At 49.7% G+C, this 15,887-nt stretch overlaps 1 protein-coding gene across 5 annotated transcripts in view; it reads left to right on the top strand.

The window, feature by feature from the left end:
• PIEZO2 (piezo type mechanosensitive ion channel component 2) overlaps positions 1 to 15,887 on the top strand; it is a 343,647-nt gene that overhangs the window by 308,554 nt on the left and 19,206 nt on the right. For 4 of the 5 annotated variants that reach the window (XM_082416414.1, XM_082416413.1, XM_082416415.1 and 1 more), the window contains 7 exons: positions 4,988 to 5,317; positions 6,004 to 6,262; positions 8,991 to 9,173; positions 12,157 to 12,409; positions 13,386 to 13,518; positions 14,606 to 14,753; positions 14,845 to 15,059. In XM_082416414.1, coding sequence (XP_082272540.1) covers positions 4,988 to 5,317; positions 6,004 to 6,262; positions 8,991 to 9,173; positions 12,157 to 12,409; positions 13,386 to 13,518; positions 14,606 to 14,753; positions 14,845 to 15,059 — 1,521 coding nt within the window. Of the gene's footprint in view, positions 1 to 2,422; positions 2,591 to 4,987; positions 5,318 to 6,003; positions 6,263 to 8,990; positions 9,174 to 12,156; positions 12,410 to 13,385; positions 13,519 to 14,605; positions 14,754 to 14,844; positions 15,060 to 15,887 lie in introns of all 5 variants that reach the window. The other variant, XM_082416417.1, reaches the window with a different exon arrangement.

Raw genomic sequence — 15,887 nt, 5'->3', positions numbered from 1 at the left:
AAATCATGTGTCTGCATTAGAGTCCACAGGAAGCCTTGCCGATTGCTGGGGAGGCAGTGACCTTCTCTGGGAGGGACTCGCAGCATGAAAGCTTGCTCTCAGACACCTGTGCCCTGCAGCAGGGTAGTGTCAACCCCAGCGGGGACACGGGGACACACACGCTCCATGTGGCCCGGCCCCTTTCCAAGGACCCAGCCTGCGTGGAGCCCTCCTACTCACCCCATCTCACCCACTTTTCCCTCTGGCAGACAGTAGAGGGGGTTAGGGTGGGAACCTAACAAATGAGTTTGTATTCCCTTTGACTTTTTGGAATAGTCCCGATTTCCTTCAAATCCAGATGTGAAATAGCACTTTTTAAAAAATGGTTGTTTTTTGAAATCAGGTATCCTCTACCTTCCCAGAAAATAAATTAGTTTAAGTTCCTTCAGGAAACAGTGACATTCTAAGGAACATTCCTAGATATGACCAGAGTGGTTATCATTTGAAATGTGTGCTGTGTGCCCCTGGGGTATCTCTATGAAGACATCGTCTGATTAGATTTGTCATCTGTTATTGTGAAGCTTCTCCTCTTCCCTTTCACTTTTAAAACTGTCCTGGCTGGGATGACAAATTGGTCCACTGCAAATAACCCAACAGTCTGGGGTTGTGTGGGGTCCGAAAGTGGGCTGATGTGACAGTACAACTCACCTAAGAATTAACAAGGTTAATAGGACTTTGGGGTCAGAGCAATGATTCCCGTGCAGAAAATCGAGCAGGTGAGGGCGCACAGCATCTTTCTGCTGCAAGCTCCCAAAAGGCCATCATGGGATCCACCTCTGAAAATATGAAATGACACAGAAGCTCACAGATCCAGTTCCATCATCTCATAAATGATGAAACCGACCCCGAAGAGGGGAAGCGCTTTATCTAAAACCCAGCAGGCAGCCGGTGTCGGTCGGCGTGGAGACCCAGGCCCAGGCCCACTGTGCTCGTCCACTGTGTTCCTAGTTCATCTCCCCATCATCTCCTCTTTTTGTCCAGGACGGGTTGACATCTAAAGGAGTCAGTGTCATTTTTTAAAATCCTTATTAGAGACCATTTGGTTGCCTGCGTGTTCCCCTCTCTCATTGCCGGAACCCCGTGTTGGCCATATGGCTGTAACGTGCAGTCAGGGCGGCCCCTCCAGAGCACTCGGGGCTTGGTGGGGGAACTATAACTCCAGGAACCTGAAACCCTTTAACGGTTCCTTGAGAACCTCGAATTCCCTACTCCCAGAGGGGACCCCAGAGGTAGCTCCATTGTCCTGAATGGTTTCCATTTCTGCCCCATGGTCACTGACTGTGGACGTCTGACTGTCCAGCCAGCACACAGTAGGTCCCCTAGTGCAGCCACATGTGATGTTCATCCAGGAAATCAGCCATCCAGTTTCACAAGGGTCAGCCGGGTCACTCATGCTCAGGCTGAAGATTAGTGCCCCAGGAGCCTCTGTGTCAGGCACTTTGGGGGGTGTGTCCCTCTCTGGGGTTACACTCTGCGTGTGAACTGCAGTCACACCTCTGTCTGAGCTCTGTTGGCTGTGTCTCCAGTACTGTGATCACCCAGTAGCAGCTCAGCCCTAACTCTGCCACCCTTCCTGCCTGATTGTCGGGTGACAGGAGCTGAGGATTTCAGCCAATGGGCTCTCGCCCTCGTGACATCCGCCAACACCTAAAACGTGATCCTAAGAAAACCATTCATTAGGCTCAATGAACAGTTAACAGACAAAATGGCCCTGCCCCTGCTAGATTTCCTTTGTTGTTGCCTTTTACCATTTTGTTTCATTTTTTTGATGTTGGTTTATATCCAGTTGCATATCAAACCAGCATCTCTTGTCCAAGCCATCTAGTTTGGTTCAACTGAATATCACTCAGAAAATGGGATGGAAAATTCAGTTTGTTGTGGTCAGTCCTGAGCTTCCCTCTTTCCCTTTGGAGACTGTGTTTTAAAAAAAAAAAAAAATTGACATTTTTATATAAACTTTACATGAGCAGATATTGCTGTGTAATCAGTTCAGCTGCAAAATGCTCTCAATGAACTCAGAATTGGGTGGGAGGCTGTGAATAAAACATGTTTCCTTTCATCAAAAAAAACTCAGTTGTAAAATTGGAAAACTATGAATTCTGCTCTGTGAGAGAAGGGTCGGAACTTGTCTTTATTCTAGTTCCCTGTCCCACCCAGAGAGTGACATTTCATCATTTATCAGCTGTTACATTCTTTTCAGCCCAGTACTGCTGTGTTTTATCTTCCCTTTTCTGTCCTGGAGGCCCCGCTGCGATGGTCGCTGTCCGTGGTGCTGGAGTGGCGTGTGGTTTGCTGCATGGCGGTGTCTGGGTCGCTGACCGTGTGTGACTCATGTTCCAGCGCTGTTTTAACACTGTGTCTCTGTAACTGTTTGCGCTGCTAGCTGCTACACGGAAGCAACCATGCTGTTCTCAAGGCAGTCCACCCTTGATGATTTAGATGGACCAGAAACTGTTCCTAAAACAAGTGAGCGCGCTCGGCCCGGGCTCCGTAAAATGCTCAGCATGGATGTGTCCTCTTCGTCAGCTGAGAGCGCCAGCTTAGCCTCCAGGTGCTCACACGTGCATGCGTTGTCCGTAACCGTGTCACCTCCCCCCTGGGTCATTGCACAAATGAGTTCTTGTGACCTGTGTGTTTTTGTTCATTTTTATTTTAAGAATGTGCATGACTAACCAAAGCATAACCACCGCCCTTCCTGGGATATAACTGGTCGTTCCCAGGACAGCATTCTATTAAACTAACTGCTCTTTGGTTTTTGTCTGTTAGGAATTTTTTAAAAATCCTACTATAAACATTGTCCTTCATTTTGTAAGTATTTCACACTTTTTATTTCCAAAGGAACAAGCATGTTTCCTCCTTGGTTGAGGGCTCAGGTAGGTGGTCCTCACAGGGAGAAATGGGTCAGGAAGGGCAGGAAACTTTTTCTCATGATTTCATCCAAAGATCCATGAAGTAGGGGGAAAAAATCCCAAAATCCTGTATGTAGTCACATTTAGTTGATACAGAATGAATCTGTCCATGTTTTACATGCATAATTAACATAAAAGTCAGGACATATTTTACCATTGGTTTTTTAAAAAGAATATTACTGTGCAGTAGAATATATCGCCTTTGTAGACCTTAACTTGTTTGGTTTGGAAACGATTACTTTGGGCTTAAGTTTTCTCATTAAATCCTATGATAAAACAATAATCATTTAGAAATGAAATTACTTGCGTAAAAGCCAAAAGCTCTTTTTTGAATTGCCTTTGAAAAGTCAGCAGGAGCACAGAAGCATGAGCTGCATTGTGCTTATCCTGACACCAAACAACCTACCCAAATAACCCAATCCAAAACTAATGTCACCGTTGGCAAATCAGGGGGGTGTTAAGTTCTTGTTGCCAGCAGCTGTGTATCTCAGTTCAGAGCTGCAGGAGGCTGGTGCCTGGTGTTTCTGGGAATGCCATGGCCATTTGAGATGTCTTCTGGCTGGCACATGCTATGCCATTCCACTCTGTTGATTCCTGAACGTACCAGGATTTGCTGAATCCCTTTGGGGCCAGACCTCATTTAAAACCACAGAGAGCGTGCCTGTGATTGTTTACGGTCCCACTGGAAGTTAGACCTGGTGTGGGGCTGGCTCCAGTGGTCTGAAAACTCAGTGGGGTGACCAGTCAGTTTCACGGCCATGTCTAATCAAGGTAAGTCTTAGCCAAAAGCTGGTTGTCTTGGTGTTCCGACAGCCTTCTACGTGATGTGCACGCTTAGAACCAAAGCCCTGGGGACACTGAACACCCCTGAGTTAGGATCAAGAGCTCATACAAAATGTGGTTCTTCAGTCTCAGGGCTCAGCCAAACGCATTCATTCATTCATTCACATGTGTGCTCCAGTGTCCATGACAAGAAAAATGGGTACAGTCTGCGCATTTGAGCATCTCAGTGTTTACGGCCCCAGCTGCTCACACATGCCGTTCAGATAGCAGCACCTTCTCAGAGTCTAACAGATTATTGCTCTACACCCAGCAGACTCTGCATCTCTAGATGACTTTTGCCCCGTCCCCTTCAGGGCTGGGTGTGTCGAGGTAGACAGTATAGAAGGCACGCTTTGAATTTCACGGCTCTGGCTGCTGTATTTCACTTCCAGCTTTTCCTGCACGGACCTGGCAGGGAAAGTTAGAAGGACAGGAGGGATACAAGAGAGAAGAACAGGAAGCAAAAGTAGAGTGAAGATAATGGCAGAGGAGCTCATGAAAAATGAAGCTGGAAGGGGAGCTGGTAGCGGAAAGTCCTTGGGAGGAGAGAGAGCAGGAGGGCAGCCCAAGCTGGGGACTCAGCCCTGGAGAGAGACCCTCAGGGCAGAGAGTGGTGGGCAGGGCCTCCACGTGCCAGGCGGTGGGGAGCCGGGGACGGGGAGGTGGTGAGCATTCAGTCAGATGTAAGAGGCACCAGTGAGAAAAGGCAAAGGGTGGAAACACAGGGAGAAGCAAGCCTGCAGGAAGTGCGCCGTGTGTCATAAAGCATGCCCTTGTCTTGCCAACGGTCCATCATTCCTGTCCTCCCCTTACGGATCTGGGGTCCATTGAGAGTAGAGTGTATCTTGGCTAAGACCTGCGGACCCAGCCAGCTGAGGCTTCTCGTTTCCCTGAGCGCCTTTCTTTAAAATCCATACACTGGGAGGTGAGCTGAGCTCACTGTGTCTTGATTGGAAATAAACACCAGGCCCCGTGGCTGGGAATCTTGATGGGATTGAAAACCTCTGCTCAGGAGGGCTTAGCACCCTGGGAGCCACAGCCCAACCCACCGTCTCTGCGGACCAGACAGATTATCCAGAAGGAGCAAAGCAGATGGAACACGGGGGAGCGAGGGGGCGTTTCCCCCCACGTGCCTGGATGCACGGCCGTGGGTGCCCTCGGGAGGGCGGGGAGTGGGATGCTGAGACCAGGCGGTGCCCGTCCCTGTGTCCTGACAGTGAGCCCACGCAGTGCACGATGCTCTACTCGCGCCAGGGGACCACAGAGACCATAGAGGAGGTGGAGGCTGAGCAGGATGAGGAGGCGCCTGAGGAGGCCCGGGACACCCAGTCCCCACAGGATCCCACGGAGGACGGCGACGTGGAGGCCCCGCCGTCCTACAGCAAGGCCGTCAGCTTCGAGCACCTGTCTTTTGACTCCCGGGACGACTCGGGGGGCCAGACCCACATGGCGGTCAGCCCCGACGACAGCCGCTCGGACCGCCTGGAGGCCAGCATCCTGCCACCCCTGACGCATGAGCTGACGGCCAGCGAGCTACTGCTGAACAAGTAAGAGCCTCAGCCACAGCTGGGAGTGTCCCTTAGTGCCCGCTGGGCTGCTGGGCGCAGAGACCCGCGTGCAAAACGTCCACTGGGATGTTTACAGGCAACGTGCTGCTTTCAGTACTTCCTGCACTGCAAGTAGGAGCCAACTTGGTGCTTCTACCACTGAATCGTACAACCAGCAAAGTGTCTGTAACAGACATGTGTGCTCACGTCTCTTTATTTATTTATTTTTGGCTGCATTGGGTCTTCGTTGCTGCATGTGGGCTTTCTCTAGTTGCAGTGAGTGGGGGCTACTCTTCTTTGCGGTGCATGGGCTTCTCATTGTGGTGGTTTCTCTTGTTGCAGAGCACGGGACGGGCTCTAGGCATGCGGGCTTCAGTAGTTGTGGCATGCGGGCTCTAGAGCACAGGCTCAGTAGTTGTGGCGCACGGGCTTAGTTGCTCCGTGGCATGTGGGATCTTCCTGGATCAGGGCTCGAACCCGTGTCCCCTGCATTGGCAGGCAGATTCTTAACCACTGCGCCACCAGGGAAGCCCCTCATGTCTCTTTCTGTAGCACAATATGAGGTTGATGCCGCAAGACACCTGGGGACCCGGGAAGCAGGGAGGGACAGCAGGGTCACGCCAAGAGGAAATCAGTCGTCTGGGGGAATTAAGACCCACGTAGTGTCACGCTGCTTATTCTAACAGGATGTTCCGTGATGATGAGCTGGAAGAGTCGGAGAAGTTCTATGTTGGGCAGCCCCGCTTCCTGCTGCTGTTCTACGCCATGTACAACACGCTGGTGGCCCGCTCGGAGATGGTGTGCTACTTCGTCATCATCCTCAACCACATGGTCTCCGCCTCCATGATCACCCTCGTGCTGCCCATCCTGATCTTCCTCTGGGCCATGCTGTCCGTCCCCCGGCCCAGCAGACGGTTCTGGATGATGGCCATCGTCTACACAGAGGTAGGCCTCGGGCGGAGCTGGCCTGCCCGTCACAGGGCATCACTCTGGGTGGGCCTGCCCGACTCCAGACAATTTCACATAAACAGTCAGTGACACAGATATTCTTAGGTGGACACATGATTATAACCAACAGTTACCTGGTGCCGGTAATTATATTTATCTTTTCACGTTTCACACCTCACACAGTATAGGGGCTAATATCATTCCATCTAACAGATAAGGAAATAGCCTCAATGAGATCAAATAATTGCCCCGAAGTTACCCAACTAGCGAGTGGTGGGGGAGGCCTTTGAGGTCTGGTGTCTGCCCTGTGGTTTCAGCCACCAAGACGGTGAGTGAAAGGCAGAAACAAGCACGGCCCCGGGGCCAGTGCACAGTCAGTGAGTGGACATTGGATCAGACAATACAGTAAGCACTTGGAACAGTTTGATGCAGCCTGCGTTTTTCCCATTTTTAAACCTAAAGCCAATTTCCACACATCAAAACACAAAGTCACATGCCCACCCCCTTAAAAGTCTGAATAACAGAAAAGGAGAATTGCCACCCCGTTTTCATCACCCGTGAGGGGACAAGAGACACTCTGCCCAAATGTATGAACCTGCTTTTCTGTCCTGCCCTGTTGTGTACGTAGCAGTTCACAAACTCCCACTGCAACCATAAAACTGGGAGTAAAAGGGAGGCTCTTACAGACTTTGCTCCTTGGGCCATCACAGTTCTTTGTCATCTTAGGTTTGTGAAGAAGCCTCATTTTCTTACCTGGCTCAGAAGGAAAGTTTTCACTAACAGTGGAGCTGCAATTGCTTCTTCAAGGATAGTACTCATGATGGTGCAGAGTTAGAGTCTAGAAATTTTATAGGTTTACAAGTAATTCAACAGCAAAATTAAAACAAAGTTATGTATTAAATCATCTCCAAAGTATTCATTTTAAAGTATTGCTATCATGTATCTGATTTCCATAATAAAAATAAAAGATGTGAAGCCAAATACATATCCATGACTTTAATTAGTCTGCCTAAATAATGGCTCTTAAATATTACTTCCATTACATGACTTGGTGATCGGAGCATAAGTGACTCCCTGTTTGGGGCCTGGGGATTCTCCCCAGCGCCTCTGCAGGAGGAGCTTTTCACCCCCGCGCGAGGTAGGGCAGGTTCTAGGAATGTGGAGAAGGGAGAAAGCCATTGACGCACAGCTTTCGTCTTGAAATGAGATCTTCCCAGTTCAAAGTGGGGCTCTCCATTTTCTCTGTCACACTGAGGCGTTGTTGACGTTAATTCCCTTCACAACCCAGACTTTGGGCCACAGCTGGGGGCTATGCTGGGCAAGAGGCAACAACAGAAAGTTTTAAAAAATGGTCGTTCCTGTTTCTCAATGGTCGCAGATTCCTGTGGCAAACTGATGAGTGTAAATGGAGAATTGCCTACAGTTCAAAAACACACTGCGTGGGTGGGCGCCGGTGCAGAGCGCAGCGGGTGCACGGCCTCGTGTAGCCGGGATGGGGGGACTCGGCAGCACAAGGGGGGGACGTGGGAAGGAGGAGAGAAGTTCGGCAAAGGACGAAAGCAAAGCCAGTCCAGTCCTTGCGAAGAAACGAAGGCGTAAGACAGCCCGGCGAGCTCAGGGCGGACGGGCCATGATGGGGCTGCAAGGAGGCTGGAGGGGCGGGCAGCAGAGGTGCCCAGGGATGCCTGTCCACGGCGTTTACGCTCAGCCCTCGGTCCCTTGGATTGAAAGAGTTGAATGGGACACGACTCCGTCAAGTGTGTGTTTTAGCAAGTTTTTATACAGAGTGAAAGTGGAGGCTTGGAAAACAGCCAGGGTGAGAAATATCAGGGTCCGGACCGATGTCACCGCAGGGGGGCTGAGAGGAGGGGACAGAGGAGCAGGTTCGGGAAGGGACACTGGGTGGGGTGCACGGGAGGGTGTGGATGGGCTCTAGCGTCTGTGTGGGTACCCAGTGTGCGGGGTGCAAGCACCAGGGTAAGGAACGCAGGGCTGCTCTTCACAGAGGCTGGACTTTGGGAAGAAGCGTGAGAGGAGGAGGGCTGACTCTAGGTCAATGGAGGACTTGTAAAACTATTCTTATTGTTGGATTATGTGTAATGAATTAACCCCTGATGACGCAGACGTTGGACGACGTTTCAGTGTCCATCTCTGCAAACATCTCCACATTTGCACCGTGAGCTAGTTACCAGCACAATTGGCAAGATTTTGTTTCATTCACTTTTATTTCTTCTTGAGGACTTCCAATGAGCAATAAAATGGTGAGAAGAGAGAGATGAGAATAAAGTAATACCGTGTACAGCGAGCCTGTGTGGTTTGCTCCTAAAGATTACAAATTCAAGCAATACCATAAAGTATAAAGATAAAGATCTTCCTGTTCTTGTTGGTTCTAATTACCATATTTAATAGCTGAATACTTGCGTAAATATCTAATTGAATCAGTAGAAATTAGCCAACTCCTCAACAGTAGCAGAAGTCATTTAAGCCGAGTCAGGAGTAACCTAAATGGCCCTGATGTATCCGTAGTCGAAGGCCCTGGAGGTGAGATTCTGCGCTTGTCCTAAAGTCAGAGTCTGAGAATGAGAATTTGTTATTCCACACGGTGTGTGCATTCCCAGCAACAAAACTGAGACTTTTTTCCCTTAATTTTTTGTATCACTGTTTCTCCTATAGAACTATTCTCAAAAGGACTCGTTTTTTAAACATTTCTATCATCTGTGTGCAGGTGGCAATTGTGGTCAAGTATTTCTTCCAATTTGGGTTCTTTCCCTGGAACAAGAGTGTGGAGTTGAACAAAGACAAGCCTTACCACCCACCCAACATCATCGGGGTGGAGAAGAAGGAGGGCTACGTTCTCTATGACCTCATCCAGCTGCTGGCCCTCTTCTTCCACCGGTCCATCCTGAAGGTACTGCCCATTCACAGCCCCTGAAAGATTCCCCGAGAACCCGAACATTGGGATCGCGTGGGGCCGAGGGGCCATGGGGTGGGGTCTGTGTGTGTGCTCTTTTTTTCTTTGTTAACAGACAGCTGTGTTCATTTCATTCATTTTCTCCAACACTGTGTGCTCAATAATGGAGTTTGTAATAAATCAAGGGGAAATTTCCCCCTATTTCTACCCTGGGTTGAACACAGCCTAATTAACCCAACGCACGAATGGTGAGCAGTTCTTACCTCCTGATCCACGGAGTTCTACCCTAGTTCTACCTCCTGATCCACGGCAGATCATCAGGGAGCTGCAGTTTGGGGTCTCCTCTCCATCCTGACCTCGGCCCACCCCCTTCTAGTAGCATTGCTTTTCTTGTAGTTTCTTGTCGTGAAACCACTGGCTTTAGTGAGAGACCATCTACGTGATGGGCCCGGGAAGCCCAGGGCTGTGCTCCCAACAGCCTGAGAAAGCCACTCCCTCGTTGCTCTGGGAAGACCTGCCTACAGAGTGACCTCCTCGGGATCAGTAACTCCCGTCATCCCACTGAGCATCTGTGGGGCTTTTTCTTCTCACACACTGTGAATTATAAGCTAAACTTGTAATATGCCACTCAACTCCAAAAATTAGATATTGATGTGCCTATGGTCACAGTCTTACTTTCCTTCTCTTATTTTAACCTTGTCTCGCATAACGTATTTTAAATTCATTTTATCAAGTAGTATCTTTATTAGTTCCTTTTGAGAACAAGGTTGGCCTCAGTTAATGCATACACACACATACACGCACACATACATGTAACAGTATGTTCAACTTCTGTCCTAGTCAGTGGGCTGTTTCAAACAGGCTTTCATCTGTGTGTACCATGACCAAGACCTTTACTCTGCCTTCTGTCACCTTGCAAACTGCAAGTCCCTAACCCTTCATTTGGCGGGGGGTGGCTTACCTGAGTCATTGGGGTGTGGTGAGTTTGCAAAGGTATTTATCCAAAGGCACCCGTTAGCCAAAATAAAATTTGCTTAATTTTTCCAGTTCTTCTGATGAATATGTTAATTACCTGAATGTAGCCAGTTTACTAATTCTTAACGAACATATTAATAGATGTTTAACCTTATTTTTTTAGTTCTAGAAATTAAAGTTTTAAATTTCAGCATTTAAGACACAGTAGTATAATTTTGGCCACTTCCAAATACTCTTGCAAATTCTGAATCCTTTTGCATGTCATTTTAAGAAAATTATAAAACTTTAGATATTTTTATTACTTTTTCATCAACATTCAAATGGTTTAACAGCTATGATTTTATATTTAAAGCACACAATAAATGAAATTTTGGTGTTTCATATTGCTACACTTACTCTGATTTCTTCTTTGAGAATTTCTTATATACAGTGAATATATTTGAGGTACTGTTATGCTGAAATTTTGGCTACTGGTATGAAAAATGCTTTTTGTAATGATAAATCCTTTCATAAAAAGACAAAACTATCCTACAGCTTTTGAAAAAATAAGCCTTTTAACAATGCTGCTTTGAAATCCAAACAATTAAAAACTATGTGCAAATTTCAAAAGTGGTTAAAATTATCCTATTTATATGAATCATCGTAATTTTATAAATAATTGGAAGAATTGACAAACCTAAATAAATATGCTACTAAGAAAGCAGTGAAAGAATCCAAATATGTTAATAAAATGTTGGCAAAAGACAAAGCCACTTTTAAAATGATTTGAAAGAAATCAGTATAAACTGAAAAATCCCATTATGAGCATCTAAAATGTCTGTTATAAGAATACATTCATCGAATGTGTTTAAGAAATAATATATCTATACATAAATATTTAAGAATAATCTGTAAATTAGGTGACTTTGTCTTTGGATGAATGGATCGTTCTCTGAGTTGGTTTGGCAAATGGGCCTGGAGCTCTTACTCTCTACAGAGTCAGACGGAGGACTGGATGGGGTCCTGGGGATAAGTGCTAGCCTGGCAGCCAGGGCGCTCAGGGGGCGGACAGCTCACTGGGCAGCTTCGTCCAAGGTCAACACCAGGGCGACTTGTGGTCCACGTAGCATCTCATTCCAGGAAAGTCCTGCTTCCTCAGCCCTCTCTTCTGCAGTCCTCCCTCCTGTCCTTACCGGCCCCCTTTATCCCACTTCCTTGAAGCAAAAACCAGGCTCTGCAGGATGCGTCACAGACTCTCACACGTGGGCCAGCATTGTTGGAGTAGAGTATTTGCAGGTCTGTTCCTGGGTCAGCCATGGTGATCCCAGGATTCAGGTCTTGTGGTGCAGGCTGGGGGAGGGGCAGCACCGTAATTCCAGTACAGATATGTGGTGAGCACGGGGCGGGGATCAGTTCACCCATGGTCACTTCAGCTCGGTACTGCAGGTGCACGCTGTCAGCACAGCAATGTGTGCTGGAAAGCACTTCCGCTCAGGGAACCAGACGCGCGATTCTGGTTTGACTTCCACCCCGTCATCTGTCTCCATCTCCACTGAAGAGCCAAATGCTATGGTCTACACCCATCGCCTCCACTCTGCTGGGACCGTCGGAAAATTATAGATGATACGCTTTCTTAGAATCCTTTGCACTGCTTTGGGTTTCTAATCGTTTTTTAAATTTCAATTTTATGGACGTATAATTGACGTATAATTGACAAATGAAATTGTAAGGTATTCAAGGTGTACATGTAGTGATTTGATAAACGTATACATGGGGCAAAGGTTCTCTCCCTCTGGTTAAGTAGTGCATCCAACACCTCCACACCTGCCTCCCTGTCTTTGTTTGGTGACAGCATTTAAGTCGCACTCTCCTAGCCAGTTTCCGCTGTACAACAGTGTTGTCAGCTACAGTCGCCCTGTTTTATGTCTATCCTGAGGGACGCTCTGGTGGCCGGGATGTCATAGGGCAGAATCCCAGCCCCCGCCCCGGAACGGCGGGCTGAGCTGTCCCTTCCCTGCCTTCTCAGTGCCACGGCCTGTGGGACGAAGATGACATCGCCGACGGCGGCTCTGACGAGGTGGGCTCGGACGATGAGCTGTCCCTCGGCCACGGTAGGAGGGGCTCCTCCGACTCCCTGAAGTCCATCAACCTGGCCGCGTCCGTGGAGTCGGTGCACGTGACCTTCCCGGAGCAGCCGGCCGCCATCAGGAGGAAGCGCTCCGGCAGCGGCTCCCAGACGTCCCAGGGCTCCAGCTTTTCCTCCAATAGGTCCAAGAGAGGTATCTGTCACACGGTGTCCCCAGGCTGAACCATTTCCCTGGTTCCAGTGGGTCCGGGGCAGGCGAGTTTGTTGGGTGCTGTCGAGGAGACAGATAATTGTGATGTGAAAAGAATGTACTTTGCAGCCAGACAGACGGAGTTCCGAGTCCGGGCTGGGCTGTGTGTGTGGCCCGGGGCGATCGCATCACTCTCCAGGGTGTCTGTCTGAGTCGTCCCCGGGATGAGGATTTCAGGTCGTGGGGAAAAGTGGCCAGCACGCCGCCTGGTACCTAGTGGGTGTTGGATACAGGGTAGTTATAAATCATATCCAGAGATTCTGCTGGGTATAAATCACAATTTATTTTGAAAATACATACATTTAGATTTAATCAATGGGAACTTTTAGCCAAACCATCTTAGTTATTTCCTAAGCTAGTTATTAATTTCTTACTCAACAGCCAGTAACAGGAAAGTACATATGTGTTCCAGTTGCCCCTCTGGGGGTAACTCGGCTTTTGTGTTGATGGTGCTCCTGTCTGAAGCCTTCCAGACACTCTGTATTCATCAGCAGAAGACATTTTTCAGGCAGACACTGGCAGGTCATCTCATATTTGTTTTACAGTTAGAGAAATTTGGACCTGAAAAAAGGCATGGGTCCTGGACCCAATCTAGAAAACCCACAACAAAAACCTGGCACCCCACTGAACACGATAAAAACTGTTCTCCGGTCTACTTCTTCCTGGGACAGAGGTCCCACAGCGGCCCAGGAAAGAGCCAGCAGTGGGTGTGAAAACCCATGGATGCCTTTGGCTACGGAAGCAGAGTTGAGGCTAGAGATTCCAAGTTCTCCGCCTCTGTTCTTACGGGCATCTGTGTGTCTCACCTTCTAAACAGCTTCAAGCCATCCTTCTGTCCTGGGGGCAGCGGGGCTTCTGCAATATTTACGTCGACAAACCCCGCAACTCACAGTGCATCTCGGTTTCTTTTTATTTTCAGGCAGCACAAGCACCCGAAACAGCAGCCAAAAAGGAGGCAGTGCTGCGAGCATCAAGCAAAAAAGCAGACGGGAACTTTATGTGGAGAAGCTTCAAGAACACTTAATCAAGGCAAAAGCCTTTACTATAAAGAAGTGAGTGCGTGAGAACGCCTTGGGGCTGGGGAGCTGGTGTCACTTACTCCATATCACCCGGAGGTGACGAGTGAAGTGACTTTTCCCACCACAAACATCATCTGCTTCAGGCAGAACGAAATAGCCCATTGTGATACTGCTTTTAAAAATCACTTTCCAATAAGGATGATTTATTTTTACATCCACTGCATTTCTAAACACACTTTTTCTATTTGAACACGGGCTCACGGTGTGTATTTCCAGGCATATGAAAGAGTCCAACCAGACAGAGAGGAAATGAAATCAAAGCTGGAAGGTTCTTAGATACACTTACCCCATAGAGGGAAACCGAGGTGCACGCGGGAAGTGGTTTGTCTGTCACGCAGCCCAAGTTCACCAGCCGAGTTCACAGGCCCCTCCTCCAGGTGACAGGCAGCAGACAGGAGTGGAAACGGGGGAGGTGCAACAGGGCTGGCCCCGAGTCTGGGCTCTGAGACCGAGGGCGCTGCTCACCTGAATGTGGCCTTGAATTGAAGGCGGAACCCAGAGCACAGTGAAGATAGGGGGACAGGGGCTGCGCAGACAAGCCAGGGCCAGGGCACAGGGTCATGAAGGATGGAGCGAGGTGAGCTCCAAAGCCCAGGGTGCTGCCCGGGACCCAGGGGACACAAAGGGTCGGAAATGGGAGGATCAGGGGCTGCACGGCATTTACTGGGTCTCAGGCAGGACCACAGGCCCCGTTTGCTCTCACCACAGCCCGGGCCTCTCGCCTCATTGCTTATCACACCTGTTCCAGAAGCGCAGAGAGCTGGGTAGCAGGATCAGGGCTTCACAGGTGGAGAGTAATTGAATCAGGGGATAAACCGGCCTCTCATTTCCGGGGCTACCGCTCCATTATGCTTCAAGGAGAGAAGAGGTCTGTGGTCCCGTCGGCCATGAACTAGTGCACAGTCTCTGTTGGGGCAGGAGCCCCCTTCCCCCAGCAGACTGTCCTGAGGTCCGGGGCAGGGGGTGAGAGCTGGTGGGAGGAGGGAAGCAGAGGATGGAATGATCTGATCACTGTATCTGGTGGCTCCTGCATCCCCCTCTCCGGGTGTCTGTCTGACAGGACCCTGCAGCTCTACGTGCCCATCAGACAGTTCTTCTACAACCTCATCCACCCCGACTACAGCGCCGTGACCGACGTGTACGTGCTCATGTTCCTGGCAGACACCGTGGACTTTGTCATCATCGTCTTCGGCTTCTGGGCCTTTGGGGTAGGTCGGGGACCAAGGCCACTGCACACCAGGGACCAGTGATGCTGTCCTGTGAGTGCCACCGGGCCTGAACCTGTGGTCTCCCCCCCAGAAACATTCAGCCGCGGCCGACATCACCTCCTCGCTGTCGGAGGACCAGGTCCCGGGGCCCTTCCTGGTGATGGTCCTCATTCAGTTCGGGACCATGGTGGTGGACCGGGCACTGTACCTCAGGAAGACGGTCCTGGGGAAGGTCATCTTCCAGGTCATCCTGGTGTTTGGAATTCACTTCTGGATGTTCTTCATCTTGCCTGGTGTGACTGAGAGGTAAGGCCTTCGGAAGCTAGAGCCGTGGGGGCCACTTTCACACAGACATTTTCATAAGGATCAGCCCGTAGGAGAAGGAAAAGTTAGGGGGTTTAATCAATATTAAACTCAGTGTGAAGCCAAGGTGTGAGCTGATTCCTCAGAAACATTATCACTGCATTTTATATGCATTCTCAGACCTAGTGCTCTCAGATAGGGAGGGGACAGGCTGAGCGGTCAGTGCACACCTGGGGTCCTCGTGCTGTGACCTGAGCAGATAGAGACACAGACTGGAGCGCGGTGTTAAGAGCGTAAGGGGATGAGAGGACGCAAAACTGTGTCACATGAGAAGTGGATGAAAAGAACGGAGTCTGCTCAACTGGTAGCGAAAGGGGGTGCAGGTGACGAGGGGTCTGCCTCACTGGGTCCTTCTGAGGGGTAAACACAGCAGCCCCCGTGCCGCTGCTGCTGCAGTTAATACAACTATTGCCGTGAAGATGCCTTGGAGGCCGAGGATGGGGGTAGGGAAGGGCTGGTGCTGTCCCAGGAGGGGGCTGGAGGCCGTCTTTCCCTCTGTCCCTTGAACCCCCAGCTCTGGCCATGCTGACCCTCCTCGGTGCCCCCTCACAGCCTCTCCCCTCCCCTGGCAGGGCTCCCCTCCCCAAGGTCAGATCTCAGACCAGAGCGCACGCCTCCACCCAGAACAGTGCTGGGGCCAAGTTGGTGCTTCACGCATGAGCAGATGAATGAGTCAGTCCAGGAAAGAAAAACCAGGGAGACCCCTATCAACGGGAAATGCAGGCAGACCGTGGGGATACGGCGGGTTCGGTTCTAACCACTGCAACAATC

Source organism: Balaenoptera physalus (assembly GCF_965194825.1).
Source record: "Balaenoptera physalus genome assembly, chromosome: 12".
NCBI lineage: Eukaryota > Metazoa > Chordata > Mammalia > Artiodactyla > Balaenopteridae > Balaenoptera > Balaenoptera physalus.
Note: the sequence above shows the minus strand (reverse complement) of the source record. Positions and strands in the feature narration are given on the sequence as shown.